Here is a 19186-nt window from a genome sequence, read left to right on the forward strand (position 1 = left end):
TCTCATTTGTATTCTTATAACATTAATTCTGGACTTGTTTTAAACCACAGTGAACTGTAATCACTGATCTTTGCAGCACGTGTGGTAATTTTTTAACATACAGACAGTTGAAATTCCTTTTTCTCTGCTCTATTAGATAGTCTGAAGTGAAGGAGGAAAGAAAAATACAAGTGTCTTTATCCTTCACCGTGTTGTTGCAACGTCTTTCATGAAGACTGTCCAGATAAACACGTGACATTACTTTACAAAGGAGTATACTAAATCTTGTAGGAATAACGCCTGAACAATTGCATGCAAAACTCCATATAAGTAGTGGCTCCCCATAATAAAAAAACACAAAATATTTTCTTCAAGGCTTCTGCTACGAACAGGTGGGTGGATTAGACCTACACAATTTATCCTAGTTTTTACTGAGTGACTGTTAGGATTTCAGTAATGAGACTCATGAAACCTGGGCCCAGTTCCCTGGTCTACCACAGACATCATATGTTATCTGGGACCAAATCACTTATACATGCCACATGCCCTGCCAAAATCTGCCCTTCTAAATTGGGCTGTATGTCTTAAGTGGAAAAACTGACTTCTGTGTTGGAATAGAAGCAAAGGGACACAGTAATGATCGCCAGGGCTCTATTTCTTTCTGTGGTTGCAGAGAGGACATATCACAGTGTGATCTTAACATCAGAGTTAGTTTTAACCTTTTCACAGACACTGCTGAAATGGCAGTTACTTTTAGCCCAGCAATTCAGTAGTGGTTGTGAGAACATTAAAACTGTAGCTTTAGCTGTGCAGCGATGGTCAAGATTCAGACATGACTCCAAAAAATCCTTTTTTTAAAATTCATTTGGGGGGGCATGTTGTATGCAAGAAAATATGGTAATCTTTTATATCACCTCTGCAAAATGGAGGGAAAATAACACCTCCTTGAAAAGCAGGTATGGTGCAAAAATAAATACATTAAGGATTATTAGTGCTTAGAGATTATGGTAATGGAGCCTTAAATAAAATCTAGCTAGATTAGACATATTTGTATACTGTAACTTTCAATGTCTCAGATATTTTGCAAGTTCACATGTGTTTATATTTATAAAATAATTACCTTACTTGCTTGTGATGATTAGAGAAATTATTTGATTTAACTTGCTTGCCCAGTATCATCATTTCCTTCAAATATGTTGATCCAGATCACCCCTCCCTAGTGGAAACACCCACGGGAGGGATTTTGGAGGAGGAAGTCACCAAGGACCTTCCTCATGTTATCCTGCTGGGTCAGCGCACTGTCTAATTTGTTTCATCTTTCATGCACACATCATGCTGCTCAGCTCCATGTCAAAGGATATGACAATATTCTGTATGCTTGGTTTGGTGGAACATGACCTCATTCATTATTATATGTGAAACAATCAAATGTTTTACATTCATTAAAATAACATAGACTAATTGAAATCAACCCAAATTACTGAATACTATACATTGCTGGTACTTGTAGTGTCTTGCACATAGTCAAGATCTTCTCTTTATAAGTAATAGCACAGCAGTAGGAAACAGATGAGGTGTGATAGCGTGAAAATGTAGTCATTTGTAAACATTTGTAATTTGATCTGTAGTTTGGGTTTAACATATACAGTGTAATCTTATAAATACTAGGGCTATACGAAGCTTTGGTCCCTGATTCAATTTGGCAGAGATTCGTCCCGATTTGGTGGCCAAATCTCTGAATTGGAATTGAATCGGAACCCTCTGAATTGATTTGGAAAGATTCAGAGATTTGGACGTAGACACAGCTTTAAATGTTTTTTCTACATACCTCCAGGCAGCTCTTGAATGCTGCAATGCTGGGGTAGATGGAGTGTCCCCAGTGCACTTAGCAGGAGACCTAGAAGTGGACCAGACCAGTGCACTGGGTGGCGCCCCTGCAGCCCCCTGACTCAGTGACTAGTGCCTCCTGGGTCTGAGGGGGTACCCGGGGCCCTCCCACAGCCAATTGCAGAGCCAGGGGAGGGTGTGGCCCTCCCCCCCACATGCTCCCCAGCAGACCTGGAAGTGGACCAGAATTATTTCCGGTCCACTTCCAGGTTCATTGCCAAGAACGCAGGAGACCCTCCCATGCTCCTGTGTGATGCTTCATCGGCCCAGCATCGCGGCATTTATAAGCCATGCCTGGTAGCTCGAGTTATGTAGAAAAAAACATTTAAAGCTGTGTCTCTGTCCAAATCACTGATTCTCCAAATTGGCATTGAATCTTCAGATTCGTATTCAGCTGAATCGAATCAGAGACAGTGATCTGGATCGATTAATCTAATCACTGTCCCTGATTTAGGGCGAATCCGAATCCAAATCGAATACAGCCCATTTTGCACTCCCCTAATAAATGCGGTTTTCAGTCATAGAATCGTATGGCTGGAAGGGACCCCAAAGGATGATCGGGTCCAGCCCTCTGCATGAGCAGGAAAGACATCTGGGGTCAGATGACCCCAGCCAGGTGCCCGGAAATTCAAAATTCCAGAATTCTCAAAAATCTGGCACTTTTAAGAAATACACTACATTGGGGGTTTTCAACCTTTTTTGGCCTGTTTACCCCCAGCAGCCAGTCGTGCAGTAGGGTGAGGGAGTAGTGGTGGCTGCATGCAGAGCGGCATGGTGGCACAGGGTGGTGGATGGCGATGGCAGCCACTGCATGCAAGCTTTCGCCCCTTCTCTGTCCATGTGTCTGACTGGCCAGGTCAAATTTCTGGCAGGTGCTAGGTCTTAAAGATGCCAGATTTATGAGGTTATACTGTGTATAGATGTAGAGAGAGATGTGGGTGGTAGATGGGTGGGTAGGTAGGTAGGTAGGTATTACCGAATGGAAGTAACAAGGGCCAGTTCAACTTTAGGTATAAGTTTTAACCAGATGTTCAATAAACTTCCCCACCCACAAGCAAATATTAAACTATAACAGGGTTTGTAAAGAGGAGCAAGCATGCACCTTAAGGAAAAACTTAACTATTAACCCTTACTTGTAGCTTAAAACAACTCGCAGTCACAGTCAGCAGGAAATCAACCCAGGGAGTTACCACCTAACCTAATCAGTTGGGAAGGGAGTATCACACAGGAGTGGCTTCTTAGGGCTCTACCAGCTATGCCAGCCAAGTAGCCAAGTGCTGGGTAGGGAAGCCCAGCGTGGAGGCCCTGTTGCTCCTCGCTACCAGGGCTTGCCGCTCTGCTCCAAGGGCTCTACAACTTACACCAGCCAAAGAAATAGGTATTAGGTAGGAAGGCCCGCACCAGAGTTGCTGCCACTATGATGCTGGGGAGTGCTGCTGGGATACAGTGGTAGGGAGCACTCTGCTCTAGTGGCTGGGGAGAACTACTACAGTACAGTGTCAGGGGCCACTGCTCTGGCTCCCACCTCCAGGGGTTGTCACTATTCCTCCACATCACGGGGGAGGGTCTCAATTGCTCTTACTGTTTCTTCTTCAGGTTGCCTATACAACCCCTATTATTTCAGATTCTAATCAGAAAGGGAATTTCAGCTTTTTTAGCAATAATGAGTATCAGGTTTTTCCCTAAACCCACTATAAAGATTTGTGCTCACAAGTACCTTTCCTTGAAGATATGATGAACCCCAAGGCCATCAAGGGTGTGGTTCCTGTCCAAAAAAACAAAAACCAAAAACCCAACCCTTTCCCTATGCCTCCATGTTTAAAAAGAAATATGTGTTGTTCTACCAAAGGCAAAATGACTGCTAAATGTGTTTCAGGTGTGATTTTAAGAAATAATTTTTGCACGTGCAAAGGAAATTAAAAAATAGAGAATTTTGCTTATTTTACCTATGCTCCTTCCCTATTTTTACTGAGTTTTAATAAAACATGTTAGTAATCTCACTGTTGTTATTTTCTTTCTAGTTTCCTTATAGTGTTGATCTGCCTTATATTCAGCGTGCTTTCTACAATTGAACAGTATGCAGCTCTGGCCACAGGGACATTATTTTGGATGGTATGTACAAGGATACTCATTAGATTCATTTATGAATGTATGTGCATGCGTGCTTCTGTGTTTATACACATATGTGTGTGTGTCTCTGTAATATCTTCTAATATTCATATTCCTCTTTGAATCTGTATTATGCAACTCATTAAACCTTTGCACTTCTCTGGAATTTCAAGTGGTAAATTCTTGTACATGCCCTCTCATTAGCTGTTAGTTTCTTCTTCCATACACTGCTGTACATCAGCAGTAGTTACAGTGGTACATGCTAAATCAGAAATCTCAACACCTCCATAATGTCCATAGTATAAGCAGCCCACTAGAGGCTGTTACAGATAAGATTGTGCTATTTGTTTTCCTTGGGCTTATCTGTCTTCAGCATCAGTTTGGACCCAATCTGAAGTCCACTGAAAATCCTGGAAAGACTCATTTCCCACAGTGCTGCAATGCTTCTAAACATTAAGCACGAGTATCATAAAACAAACAATGACTCTTCTAATTCTTGCTCTAACTGCTTAAAAAGAGTGGGGAAAAGGAGATGTTCAGATTGTGACTCATGATTTAATTCTTTCTCAACTCCCATCATTTTTTTTGTGCTGGTGTGAACCAAGAGGGTGCATCCAGACGAGTGTGCACATGTGGTTTGCAGTACCGCAAACAGAGTACCTGGTACTCTGCCAGCCTGCAAGGGGAGTTTCCTGCTTTTTTCTCCTTTAAAGGAGAAAATCTATGATTGTCTTTGCGACCCTGGTTTTTATCGTTGTGACCTAGATGGAGTAATGACCCCCAAGGTTGGGAACTGCTGAGATAGAGTGTGAGAATGTTGTTATTTTGTTTGAGAAGACTAGTGAAGGAAAGTTATTTGGCCCATTTTAAAGATTTTATGTTTTAGAAACAAAAGTAGGCCCACAGAACATTACAGCCATGTAAGAGGAACAGATTCAAATGTCTTCAGGACTTGCTTAGTACAGTATGATGGTAATTTATATTCTGAGGCGACTCGCCCTCTAACAGTATTGTATCCCCTCTACAAAGTAAAGAATCAAGAAATTTACATCATAAATGATAAGTAAATTTTAAAAGTTATATTTCTCAACAACCCCACCCAGCTTTAGATTGCAAAAATAAATGAGAGGAAAGCTACTCCAGTTGAAATATAAACATGTAATTCAAGTGATTTCCCAGCTTGCAGCACTAAAGGAGAAAGCTGCATTGTCTACTGAATCTTTTTCTGTGCTTGTCACTGTATGGATGCAAAGTTAGACATAGAGGAAGAAAGCCATGTTTGAAGTGTAGTTGTAATATACAATTAGCAGAGAAGTGGCATTATGCCAGTCTCCTGACATCAAACGCTATTTACATTTGCATGCTGCTATTTTCACTTTGTTCTCACTAGATGGTGCTGTTGTAGATTTTGACTCCAGCAGTTGTACGTTGGCTATTATCCAAGGTTAGCTGAAGTCAGAGCCAAGCTTGTGAACGGATCATCATTTTGAAGGGTATATGTACACTTGGCCGACTTAAAACACTGGTGCAGGAGAGTTTTTGCCATGACTCATAAAGAGTATGTGGTGTATTTGTGTAAGAATTGATTTTGAGAGTTCAACATTTAAACTATGGAAAAAAAGTAATTCTGAGATGTATGTTCCCAGAGAGACCATATTTTTCTTTTATTTTCATAAGCAATGGTTTTATAGTGCCAGAATGTAGCAGAATGCTGTTATCTCAGCATGTTCTAAGAAAATCCAATTGCCTGATCCAAGAGGATTATATATTTTGCTGAACTGAAGGATATTTAGTGTGCCTGAAAAAGCTATTTTGTAGGAATCTCATTTCAATGTTGGTCCCATCCCAGAATTCTTTAAGAGCACATTTTTATGGTGAGTATATAAAGTTGTTTGTAATTTTGCATTCTGAATTCCTTCCCCAATCTTCTTAAATATTGTTCATATAAGTTGAATACATAATGTTATTAATACATATTAAAAAAAAAAACCTCAGTCAAAACCAAGTTTGAATTTTTTTGCTAAGTAGTCATCTTATTGGCACAGACATTTATTCTTATTGTTAAGAAAAACTGGGGCAAAATCTAGGCCTGAATGAAATCTGGATTTTATTCTCTAGGAGAGAAATTTTTATTACCGTGTTTTTGAGAGCGCGAGAGAAACAGAAACATCTGAATGGCTTAGCTCAGTCTCCATGCCAGTTGAAACCTTTACTTCTGTTGGAACTGCCAGCAATGATATACTAACTCTTGCTGTATTTACTCTTTGATTTTAAATCTCCTGCTGCTAAGGCTGAGAATCTCAGATTTCGTTTAAAAGGAAAAATAGTTTCAGTTCCTCATGGTTGTGGAGGAAAGCTGAAAATCTGAACAGTGTGTAACATCATGACTCTAAAACCAAGAAGGCCACTAGAAAGAACCACAAATTAAATCCTATGATTTTTAAGCCAGTACTGTAATGTCTCACTCACAGTTTTTTAATATTTGGGGCTGACAGCATTGTGTTGACCATGTTGATATGTTTTGTGTGTGTGTTTGTGTATTGTGTCCAATTTAGTTTTTTCAATTTGTATATATGTGTGTGGCTTTCAACATGGATACAATTCCTCAGGACCTGGAATTGAGATCAATAATTCAATGAGAGAGTCTTGGTTTAAAGGACTGGGGTACAAGTTCAGAGGAGTGGATTCTATTACATAAAAAATCCACTGACTTGTGAAGTAGCAACGGGCAAATTGTTGTTCAAATGATGCCAGAGCTGCGGTGTCAGAACACCGTGAATAAAAGACTTTTAAAGCTGTAGTTGCATGGTGGTTTTATTGTTCCCGTTTTCAATTTGGGTCACCAAACAATGTGGTTTAATGATTTTTTCAGTTCCTCTCCACTTTAAGCTAGATTTACACCAGCAAAAGAAGCATTTGCTACTAGTATGAGAACTGAAAGAGAAGCCTCTGGAAGACATTACACTTACCGTATGACAAACTGTAAAATGCCACACACATTCAAGTGATTTATTGCACAATAAAAATGGCAAACCAGCCACAAAATAGTGAACGAGCCTCAAACTTGTTACTTATTAAATGTGGGACATCTTTGTGGCTGGCTTGTACTGTGGTTTAATTTGAACACGTAGCATATTATGCAATGAGTGATAAGGCTTTCCTGGGTCCTGGGTACCCTGGGGTTCATCCCAGTGGGTGAACAGGGACTGTGATCATAGCTTCAGTTGTTGTGCTGGGACCCTGATAGGTCCCAGAGCAGCAACTGCTGCTTTCAAACATAGCCTGGAGCTCGGACAAGTCTTGGGCTAGGGAGAGCCATTACATACAAACTGTTTTAAGTGATCAGAAACTGGTTTAAACCTGTAACAGAACAGAGGTTTGGCACATAAATCAGTTTGAAAATAACTGAAATCAGTTTGAGAGAAACCTGGCTGAATATAGTATCAGACTTAACTGATTTGGGTCAAACTGGTTTATGCAATGTTTGTCCCAGACCCCTCCCTGGTGTAACTTAAACCAGAGTCCCACAGCGTCCCAGATGCTTTGCCGCCCTGGATGGAGCTCTCTACTTAAGAGCAGGGGTGGTCCCACCCCTCTGCTCCCTAGCTGGTCCTCTGACAGAGTCTGCAGGCATGGCAGGGTCCGTCTGGCTTCCCCTTGTACCACCCCCTCTCACCACTCCCTGCTGAAGCAGGGATTCCCCCCTTCCCCTGTCCCACAGCATGGACCATAGCCAGCATATGGTATACTAGCTAATGCTGAGAGGCATCTATGTAAGGTAAACAGGACAGTGTCTGCTTAGGGCTTTTTGGAGCTAATCAGCAGGTCAGCTGGTAATGTCCCTCCATACCTTTCTTGGAAAAAGCTGTTTAAGAAGAGCTTGAACTAATGAGAGAGGCTTTTGTTTCCTTGATGGAGAGCTAAATGCTGTATCAACTCCCTGCTGGCTCTTGCTGGTCAGAAGCAGCGGGGGGAGAGGATCTCTCCTTAATCAGAACATCCTGCCAGGGCCTGGCCACATCCCTTGCTTAACTCAGTACTATAGAAGGGAACGGAGGCTGCTCTAGCATCCCCTGGCTTCTAGTCCAAGCCACGCATTTCCTCTGTTCAGAGGGAATGTCTATACAGTTGCAAACTGGTACAGCCTTGCCATGTTAGACTAACCTGCAAAGATTGAATCAATTCAGGCTATAGCTTTTTTAATGTCTGTCCCTAGTCATGCTGTCTGCTTCCTCACCTCTGCAGATCAACAGCCCCAGCTGCTATCCTGGATCTGCGACTGATTCCTCACATTGGTTCCTTGTAAGGGGAATGCACCCTCACATAGTACTAAGGTAAAATACTGTGCAAAGGGCAGGGGAAGGAGCTGTCTTGACCCATCCCAGGAATACCCAAAACAGGCCAAACCATACCAGCTCTTTCTCTTGCTGCTTGCACAGAAACAGGGTGACCCAGAATTCTGTGCAAGGGCCATAGGGCCATTCTCCAGCCACTTGACCCATTCCATATGGGATGGCAGAATCATGGCGGGGAATGCCCTCCGCCCATTGTACAGCCCTTGGTCACCTCCACTCAGTACAAAGGACGGTGGTGGGGTGCAGAGGCAGCAGAGCTCAAATTATCCAAACAGGTCAAACCATGGGAGAAATTCCCCCTATGCTACTCTACCACATCCTCCCAGGTCTTCCAATTAGTTGAACAAGGAACATTCACTTCACAACATAAGGAATGGGGGGCTGACCTGGATCCACCCCAGCAGGAACTCCTTTAGCTGGGAAGCTGTAGCCCTGAAGCTCCTGCACTGCTTTTTTCCCTATCCACACAGCTGCTGATTAAACATCAAGTCAGGCACATTTCCATTACACAACAAAATTCCTCAGTACCCACTGCATGATGAAAATAACACCTGCCAGGGGCCCTAGTTTTATGTTTCAAATCCCAATGAGCCATCTGATGGTGGATCCAAGCGTACATCTGACAGGATTCCTTAGAAAGCACCACCATGAAGAGGATGATAAATGTCACAAGTCTGGCTATGCTGATTCCTTGCCATCATTGGGCCTTTTCATTAAGCCCAGAGACTTGGATGAATACGTCAAACAAATAATTTTCTATTACATAGACCTTCCTGTGGTAGCACTGTCTTCAGCTGCCTGCTTGTCTTGCAAGCTTGATCCTGGGGAGTAAAATCATCATTTTTTCCCTCTTAGAGCTCTGGAGGTAAGCACTGCCCAAGAAACTCGCCAGCCATTTCAGATCCAACTTCACCTCTGCAGCACAATGTAGCTCAGGCAAGGAGATTCTGTGGCTTAGGCACCTTTCCAAGAAAGGAAAAGGGGTCTTAAAAGGTAGGAGGAGAAAAGGAAAAGTGAGAATAAGAGCTCCCCTGTGTAAGAAAGGTGCCCTGTTTAATATATGACATGTTTTTAAATGATTCAGTTAAACAGATATAAAAAAGAACTACGTGAATGCTGTTATTTTTGTTTTAACCATACTTAGGTTCAATCAGTTCTGAGCAGGCTGAAGGTAAGCTTAAATAAACCATTTCTGAATGGAAATAACCAGGTCCTCACAAAGCCAAATGCACCAATTTACCAGATTAAAGGTAAATCCCTGCAAGCTTCTTGTGTAGACAAGACTCCTGGGCTTATAAGGAAAGAAGATGTGTTCAGACTGACAGAGGGAAAGTGCACAATTATTTCTGTTGTTGAAGTGTGTTAAAATAAATACGCATAGTGTGAACAATTAGTTCTGACCTAAAATCTGTAGGGGGCAGCAGTAGACCATAATGTACAGATATTTCAACATTCAGGACAGAAGTTGAGTTGAAATGACTGAGTCTCAAGTAGACAAAATCATAGTCTGGAAGGATTGAACTATTAATAAATAGACAGGCTTTTCAACAAGATTGATATTTTCAAACTAGGTCAGAAATACAGTCAGAAGTGTAGTCAGAAATGCAAAAAAAAATTTGCAACTATTTAATTGGTCTAATAAAAGATATCACTTCTACCCAAAGGTTTTTGTCTGAAAAATATTTGCATATATTTGTGTGCGTTTCTGTGTGCACGTTTGTGCATGTAGGTGCTGCTATCAGGAAATATTGCAGCTGCTCTGATTATAACCACCATCCTATTTTGGTATTAAGTCTTTTGAATCCTTCTCCGTTTGAAAAAAAAAAAAAAATTGCTGCTGCAATGAATTGGATGCTTCTTGATGCAAAAACTGAATGTGAGGTAGAAGACCGGAGAAAAATAAGGAGCCAGACTTGTTCACTTATCAGAAGACTTCCAAGATGTTTATATCCCTCCTAGAACACATTTACTGTCATCTCAGAGTTCATAACCAAGCGTCCTTGCAAAATCTTCAGTGGGAAGACAAGCAAGTTACATTGCTCTAACATTACACGTAAGAAATATTTTTTGGTAATATGAAGTAACAGGGTCATAGGAAAGTAAGGCTGGAATGGAGCTAGCAAGATCATCTAGTACAGCCTCCTGCTTAAGATAGGATCATCCCTGACTAAACCATTCTAGTCAAGTGTCTGTCCATCCTTTTCTTGAAAATTTCCAGGGGTGGAGATTCTGCAGCTTCTGCGGGCAGCCTGTTCCAGTATTTGTCCACCTTCTGGTGGTGGCCACTGCAGCAGATTCTTAGATGCCAGCATTTTGAATAATAGTGACAGCCATAATGAAAAATAGGACACTCCCCTAAACTTCATTACTTATGAGTAGGAATCTTTGTAGGAAAGTGGTACATTTTTAGTTAAGAAAAAAAAATCACACTTCCTCCTTCCAAATAGGCAGAACTGGTCATTAGCAGGGATCCTGGGTTTCTCTGATTTAAAAAAAAAAATCCCCAATTTTCAGATTAAAAAAGTAACCCAAAAATCCACATTTGTCCATAATCCAAATGAGATATATATGGTATTTAATTTTAATTATGGAAAAGTGTGTATTTGGGGTTACTATTCTTAATCTGAAAATTGGGGATTTTTTTTTTTTATCAGAGAAAACCAGGATCTCTGATCATTAGGACAAACATATTGTTGGCAATATTAATAATGGCTTTACTAAAAATCCAAAGTATTGAGAAGCTTTAAAACAAACATAGGTTGGTTCTTTTGGGCATGTCTACAGTGGAAATTTAGCAAGCCAGGGGATAGTGTGCAGGGACTATCTGTTGCCCTATGGACACTTTCTCCTCGTGTACTTCTGGTATGTTTGTGCCAAAATTGTTGCCATTGTTTCACTAAGGGTGGAAAATTGTGGTATCTGACCACCTAACTAAGTAAACATAAAAAGTAGTTCAAATTCAGTCACAGAAATGAAGTGCCTTAGAAAGCACTTGGTTTCCTAGGCTAGAGACAGACATTCAAAAAACATAAGCCTGAACTGATTCAACCTTTGCAGGTTAGTGTAACTTGGCTAGGTTGAACTGGTTTGTAACCATACAGATATTCTCTCTGGACTGAGGAAATTCAGGCACATGCCTTCAGTGGCTCAAGCTAAAAGCTGGGATGCTAGAGCAGCCCTCCATCCCTACTACAGCACTGAGTAGAGGGGGGCGTGGCCAGGCCTTGGCAGGACACTTTGATTAGGGATGTCTGCCTGCACCATCCCAGGCTTTTCCCCACTGGCCGTCAAAGGGCAGGAGTGTTGCCAGACCCCAGAGCTCCTAGCACTCTGAGGCAAGGGGGTGGCGGGGGTGCAGTGCATGGATCTGTTAATGATATGGAGCTTTTCAATCTCCCTCCCTGCTTCTTTATACTGTCTGCAGCAAACTGACAGGCAAGCAAGCCAGCAGGGGTCTGATAACAATGTTTATCACCCCATCAGCAAAACAATAGCTTCTCTCCATTAGTTAAAACAGCTAAGCTGTTGATTAGCTCCAAAAAGCCCTAAGCAGTCACTGTTCTGTCTGCCTGTCCCAATGAAATTGAAAATGCAGACATAGACAACTTTTGGCATTAGCTAGCATACCACATGCATAGGGCCCATGGGGCTGTGGTCTGTGTTGTGAGTAGGGTGGCCATCATAGAGGACAGTCAAGTTGTCCTCTGTCCTCTATTGATACAAAACTGGATGCCTTTATGTCCTCTATTTTTCTCTTCAAGAAAATAGAGGACATAAAGGCATTGGGTTTTGTATCAACAGAGGACACAACAGCAGAAAACCAGAACATCCTCTTTGATGGCCACCTTAACTGTGGGAGGTGGGAGTTGGGTATTCCTGCTTGAGCAGCAAGGGGTGGGGGTAGGGCAGGGAGAAGCCAGGCTGAGACTGCTGTACCTGCTGGAGCTCTGGCCAGGGAGCAGAGAGGGGGGGCCAGCTCTGCTGTGGAGCAGAGAGCACTGCCCAGCCCAGAGAGCATGGCAGGATGCTGTGGGGGTCTGATTTAACTTAAACCAGCAAGGGGTCTGGGACAGACATTGCATAAACTGGTTTGAGCCAAATCGGTTAAGTCTGATACTATATTTCAACCAGATTTATCTCAAACTGGTTTCAGCCATTTTCAAACTGGTTTGTATGCCCTGAATATCTGTTCTCTTACAGGTTAAAACCAGTTTTGGCCACTTGAACCACTTTTTGTGTAATTCCTGTCCCTAGCCCTAATGTGTCTGAACCAGTTTGTGTCCAGAAGTGCTGTAACTGTGCTATAAATTCATAGATTCAACAGTTACATTCAGAGGTCAGATCCTTTATTTACATCGTAAGTTAGATTGATGTCAGCAAGACTACAGGTTAAGATAAATGTAGCTAATTAGCCTCAGTACAGTGACCTGTGAACATGGCTATCCTCCACTCATTCAGAAATTGGCTTCAGGCAGTCAGCAGAGCTAATTAGCACCGCTGTGTTTACACTGCACTACACTGTATGAACTTCGCTATCTTGCTTCCAGGAGGGAGTTCATGGCTACTTCCATATGTGGAAGCCGTGTAACCATATATTCCTATCATGCTAAGCAGCATCTTGCTGCCTGCTTTCACTGGGCAATGCTAATCCAGGACTGATTTTTTTTTAATACAAATTATGGATCAAAGATCCATTGCAGAGAATCCTTGGGAACATCCTTGGGAGCAGTGCCTCAGAATTTGGCAAGGTCCCAGTAAATTTCAGATGGTTGAGTGCCTTCTGTCTGTCTTGTACCTATTCTGCTTAAAAATAGAGTAATTGATTTTCAACCCAGTACCCATCTCAGGCACTTGCATTTGGTTTTGTAAGGTCACATGAGCCAAGCTGGTTTGTTCGTCTGCTGTAGCTCAACTTTAGTAGCTTCTGCTGTTAAGACCTGAATTGATGGTCTTCAGTCTCAGAGTTAAGATACTGAAAATCTCTTGTACTTGTTTTGGGAAGTACTGTTCTGTGGATTTAATGCTGGGTCAAATCATGAGTTTGCATAAATCAGTCTAGCTCCATAAGCTGGCTCAAAAACAAAGCCATACAAAAGCCTGTGTTTTCCATAAAAACATACAAATCTTTTTCAATGTATTACATACCTACTAAACAAGAAGAAAAAGTGAAATTCCATCTTGGAAAAAATCCTGAAGCTGTGAAAGGCTGGTGATACACCAGGACCAAACAGTGAAGAGGGATTTTTAAATTTAGGATTTATCAGGATTAGTGTGTAATGTTTGCAGTGACAGGTGTTTCCTTTATGCCTTACCCAAATGTCTGGAACATAGTTTGTCATTAAGTGCTACATTCAGTGTGTATCTCAATTTCAGTATAACTGGAGGGTCCATGGTTTTGTTAGGTCGTTGTTTTTACATCTGACCTCAGCCAGCTGGAGTCTATTGTTTTAAGCGTAATGTAACAGCTGACATAACATAACGGATATCAAGCTGAAAAGCCAAAGCAGTTTAGTGAACTGATGCAAAGGGAGGGGGTATTACTAGCATCACAATTCAAAGTAGAGAATTGCTGGCTTGTTTTCCCTGAGGGAATTAGCCAGGAAATAATGGGATGAGTCTGTTGAGTCTCTATTTGCAATTGATTACATATGATAGACTACCGGAGACAGGTTTGGCTTTGCCAGCTGTCACTAGCCTGGTGGCGATTGAATTGCTTTAAGTGTTCCTTTATGGATAGCTGGAATAGCAGGTGTGGTTTAATTGCATAACTGCAGTGGGTACCAGTGATTTATAAGAAAAGATGTTCTATGAGCTAGTAGTGAAAAAATAAAATAGGTGAATGGGATGCATTAAGAATTTTATTTTGCAGATAGCACTGGATTAAGTAAAGTGGCTTTAATTATCTTGCCAGAAAAGAAAAGTAGCTGGATTTCTTGGCTTCCTTTCTGGAAGCTGATATAATAAATTTCTGGGAGTCCTTTCCAAATGGTGCTTTGTTTTTATCTCTTGACTTTCTGTTCCCGTGTTTTGAAAAGCACACCTAACACGGAGTATGTGCTGAACTTAGAGAAGGAAATCAAAATGTGTTCACTGTAAGAATGTGTTCCCCATAACACCAGTATCTACACAGAGATAAAACAGGATACTGTCCATAGTCTTTTATGACTTGCATACAAGAATAGAACTGAAAATCCAGTAAGAGAAAGCATCAATAAGTATTTGCAGTAAGGATCAAAAAGACCTATTGATAAGACTGTTTCCAGCCTAGGTTCAGGTATGTTAGATAGGCCTCCATCACCTCTGCCACATTAATGGTATTTTTCACATCTCAAAATATTGCAGTTATGGCTTAAAAAAAAAAAAAAAAAAAGCTCAATATCCAGCCCTACTCATGTGACCAAGGGCAACAGGATTGTACAGTGCATTTGTAATTGTCATTTTTAAGGTCTGAAATCTTCAAATACTGAATCATAAGCTTAACTTTTGATATGCATTATTGATTTCAGTAGGAGTACTTTTGTTTATATGTATAAGGATGAAGGTACAAATTCATCATTAAAAAGTGCTGAATTACTTAAATATTGAGTAGGATCACAATAAACTGGAAGAGTGTATGCTTTTGTATATATACACACAAACACTCTTCTCACATCTGGCCATAAATACTTTACGTTTCAAATCTATTTTCAGCTAGTTTACTTTTATTCTGATGGCATGCAAGATGATATATAATTTCCAATACCTTATTGCAATGTTCTTTAAAGCAACAATCCTACTGGGCCTGTCTTTGTGGACCTTTGTGAGAGTTTATGCATAGGGAGTTTCTGGGATACAGCCCTATGGCAGCATTGGTTCCAGTTTTACTAGCTCCTTAGGCACAGAGATCTCAGAGACTTCTGCAAGGGTGAAAAGGATTGCTTGCAGATGTTAAAAAAAGCAAACAAAAACCGGCGCTTTACTTCAAACTGTGTGTGCTCCTGCACTGAGCCCAGCGGATGCCTGAAAGATGCAGCACATTAGTTGCACCGTGCTTGTCCAACATCTGTATAGATTGGGCACTTTATTGGGACTTTTTTGGTGCTTTTATCTGATAGCTGATTGGATAAGCTTTAGCTAAAAGAGCCAAAAAGGTCTGCTGAAGCCCATGAGCTATACAGATGTTGAGGAGCCAGGTTGAAGTAACAAGTTGCTGTTTCTGGTAAAGAGTATTTTCATTTTTGTTGTTTTTTTAACATCTTCAAGCAGCTTGTTCTTTTAGTATGTGGTAAAATATGGCATTGGAACATACATTATGATCGGAATTACTAGAATAAAATTAAGCTTTTACACAAAGCTGAAATCCACCTGGCTAAACACGCTGCTGGAGGAAGCAAGGCTGTTTAGAGCTACTGTAGTAGATCCTGTTCTGCTGTGGTCTTGCAGTTAGTGCATGGGGCACCGCAAGAGGAAATACATGACTAGGGTGCCTTAATGCTCCAGAAGTCAGTGGGGTGCTGGGACTGCCACAGGAGCCGTCAGTTGAAACAACCTACCTAGGCTTTTCTAAGTTACTCTGGAGCAGGGGTTGGCAACCTACAGCCCACAGGTTGGATCCAGCCCACAAAGGGATCGGATGCGGCCTACGAGGGTCCAATCTGGTCTGCATTTTCCTAAGGGGGGTCCTTGGAGCCAGCAACATGGTGCCGTGTGGGCTGGGGTCATACCCACTGGAGGCAGGTGGGGTTGTCGACTTGGGGCCAGTACCACTGCTTGGACAGTGGAGCTTGGGAGGGTGGAAAGTCTGTGAGGGGTAGAGGGGTTTGGGAGGCATGAATTCTGGAATGCTGGATGACTGCAAATTAGTTGCTTTAACTCTCTGGAGCAGATTAGCAATACTCTAGCTCGAGCTAGGTAGAAAGGTTCAAAGATAACCTTTGCCTATAGTGATGTAACTTTAAGGCACTTAAGGCATTTGTACACATGGTTGCACCGCAGTGCCCGGCACTTTTAAAAGACACATTGAAGGTGCTTTAGTTCAAAAGGTCACTGCTACCATTTTCTCAGTGCTAACACACATTTCACCATTTATGCAGATGCACGTGATGCAGCACTAGGCATGGATCTCTGGTGTGTTGGAACAGACAAATGTCTGTGAATAAATTCCCCCAGAGGTTATTTAGCACAGTTTAAGACCTTTTAGTGAATGGATGTTCCCATTTTAAGTGTCTTTAGAATGGTTTGAAGCAGACAATGTTCTTTGGGTAGATGTGATATCTTTTATTAGGCCAACTAAACCAAAAACCCTTTAGAAAGGTTTAAATGTTACTTGTAACATTATCCTAACATTCCCTAGATGTGCTGAGTGTTCATTGAGTGCAAGGGTCTGTACATTAGTGCATTGATTGTACAAATACATATCAGATATTTCTACCTAATCTATTGAACCCCAAGATATTTTTAGCAGCCTGGGAATTAAAAAATTCTGACTAGCTCTCAGAAACTGCAGGACTTTAAAAAGAGATGAACTATTAAGAAAATGCATATGAAGCCCAATCACACATGATCTGTGAAAGAAAGCTATGTATTTCTTCACTTTGATGGTTTCCCCTATGTTAATGACTTGGAGGCCGTCTAATGTGCAACACTATATGTGTACTTAGAGAATGACTAGCAGCTATCAATGAATCCATGTGGAATATGAATTTTCAGGTGAACCTAATTAGTATTAAACTGAGAAAGGTTACTGGTGCTTAAAAACAAGACCTAAGCAGCTGTTGATACAGTAGCTCTATTTTACCAGTGCTACTCCTTTGGATATTGAAGTGACAGGCTAGAAAAGTAATATCTGTTATCATAGGTACAGCAGCATATGAACAGGGCAAAATCCCTTTTAATGCAACTGGGAGTGGGGGAAGCTATGGCAGTGGAAAGACTATTCCTTTAGCTTTTTTCTTTCTAGTTTTGTCCCTGCCTGGGCTCCTATTTTAGCAGTCTGTTCTTTCTTGATCACACCTATTCAATGCCCTCATTTCTGCACCTTTTCCAAAACTCCTTCTGTTTTTTATCTCAGCTTGATAGAAGGGCTTTTCACATGGAAAGGACATGGGGAAAATGGATAACTTGCTAGTTCTACCTTTTTAGTGATTCTAGATATGAAGCTGAGAGAGGTGGTCTCCTAAAAAGAGGATTTGATTAAGAATAATCCTAGTCCATTTCCTGCAACAGAATCTCCATGAAATGTATTATAAGGCTGCTTTGGTTGCAAATGTACATGGCAGTACATTTAAAATGGGCCAGATGCATATGATGATTGGCCTGCATCTGGCCTCTAGGCAGGCAGCTTGACACTTATGTTCTAGGAATTGTTCCATCTCCTTGTTTTAGTAGGAGGCATTCAGAGGTATTGTATCGTGTTGTATCTAGGACTTGGAAAAGAGAGAGTAGGGGAAGGTTGAAAATTAAACATGTACCCCTCCCACCTCCAAGCTGCTTTACAAACAGGAAGGTATTTAGCTTCACAGAAGTACTGTGAGAGATTAGCATTACACAGTTGTACCAGGAAAGCAAAATAACTGTGGGCCACAGTGGCTGTAACACAGCAGATTAATGGGACAGCTCTAGCCTTCAGAGAAACTTAGCATTCTTAGCTTTCCCCTATCCATAATTTCAACTGGTGAGCTTTATTTGTAATGTCATTTACCAACTGTGAGCCACATGTTGCCCTCTAGAGAGAGAATTTTACCCTCTTCAATTGCATTTATGCCTAAAGGGCCTATGTGTAAGATCAAATTCCAGTTGTGCTGGGCATTGTATATACACAGGGTGCAAGACAGTTCCTGCCCTGAAGAGCTTGTTTTCTAAATAGATGAGAGACAAAGGCTGGGAGATGGAAGTATTATTATCTTCATTTTACAGGCAGACTGTGATTGGTTCACCAAAGGTGTAGCGTTGCCAAGCTCAATCATAAGTCAGGCCCCAAAAATCATGCTATAAAAAATAATGCTGACAAATTTGGGTTTCTTTTAATGTGCCCTTTTGGCTTTTAAGCTACATTTGTATCATGTTTACAAAATGAAAACATGGTTCTGAACCTCCTGCATCTTAGTCCCATTCCTTAATTATGCAAACATTCTTCCTCCTTAAACCACATCTCAGATTAGAAGTTGAGGCATAACCATGTGGCTGTGCCACTCCAAGAAAGGAAGTGGCAATCCAGTAAAATCTGTGTAACTCCATGTACAATGGCATCCATCCTCTTTTGAAGAGCTGCTCACTCCACACACCTGACTGGACAGAATTAAAGAAATAGACAGTCTTGAATTTTTCAGGACAGTCTGCAATTCTTGTGTCCTGGTTTCCCTCAAAAGTCCCTGGAGTCAGAGTCATGTTCTGATTTTAGAAAGCTGGTCCTGGAAGGTAGCCTTTACAGCAGTGTCTTGGGTACCTCTGCATGATGCCTTCTGATGTAATGATTCTAAGTCTATATTCATGGTATGGTGTAGCTGGGCTAATTAGTCCACCTGATGTAGCTGATGGGGCTTTGCTTCACTATGCTTCTGGTTGCAGCTAGATTACTTCTGGTACTGGAAGTCTGTAGCCTACCTTGGACTATCCTGGATTTTCATTTGCTAAAGTTGGTCACCATTGTCAGAAGAAAGGGATCTCGGAGTCACAGTTGACCGATGCTGTTCAACATCATCATCAGTGATCTGGATGAGGGGGTGGGAAGCACTGTGTCCAGATTCACAGATGACACAAAAATATGGGGTGAAGCTAACACCCTGGAGAGGAGGAACTGGAGCCAGGCTGACCTAGACAGGCTGGGGAAGTGGGCAGAGAGCAACATGATGCAATTCAATAAGGACAAGTGCAAGGTG

The 19186-nt window shown here is 41.5% G+C and overlaps 1 protein-coding gene across 5 annotated transcripts in view; it reads left to right on the forward strand.

The window, feature by feature from the left end:
• The window catches only part of KCNQ1 (potassium voltage-gated channel subfamily Q member 1), a 583404-nt gene that overhangs the window by 89487 nt on the left and 474731 nt on the right, over nucleotides 1-19186 (forward strand). For all 5 annotated transcript variants that reach the window (XM_019551702.1, XM_019551697.1, XM_019551700.1 and 2 more), the window contains exon 2: nucleotides 3888-3978. In XM_019551702.1, the coding sequence (XP_019407247.1) occupies nucleotides 3888-3978 (91 nt within the window). The remainder of the gene's footprint in view (nucleotides 1-3887; nucleotides 3979-19186) is intronic.

This window comes from Crocodylus porosus, unplaced genomic scaffold (genome assembly GCF_001723895.1).
Source record: "Crocodylus porosus isolate Cpor-Errol unplaced genomic scaffold, CroPor_comp1, whole genome shotgun sequence".
In the NCBI taxonomy this organism is placed as follows: domain Eukaryota; kingdom Metazoa; phylum Chordata; order Crocodylia; family Crocodylidae; genus Crocodylus; species Crocodylus porosus.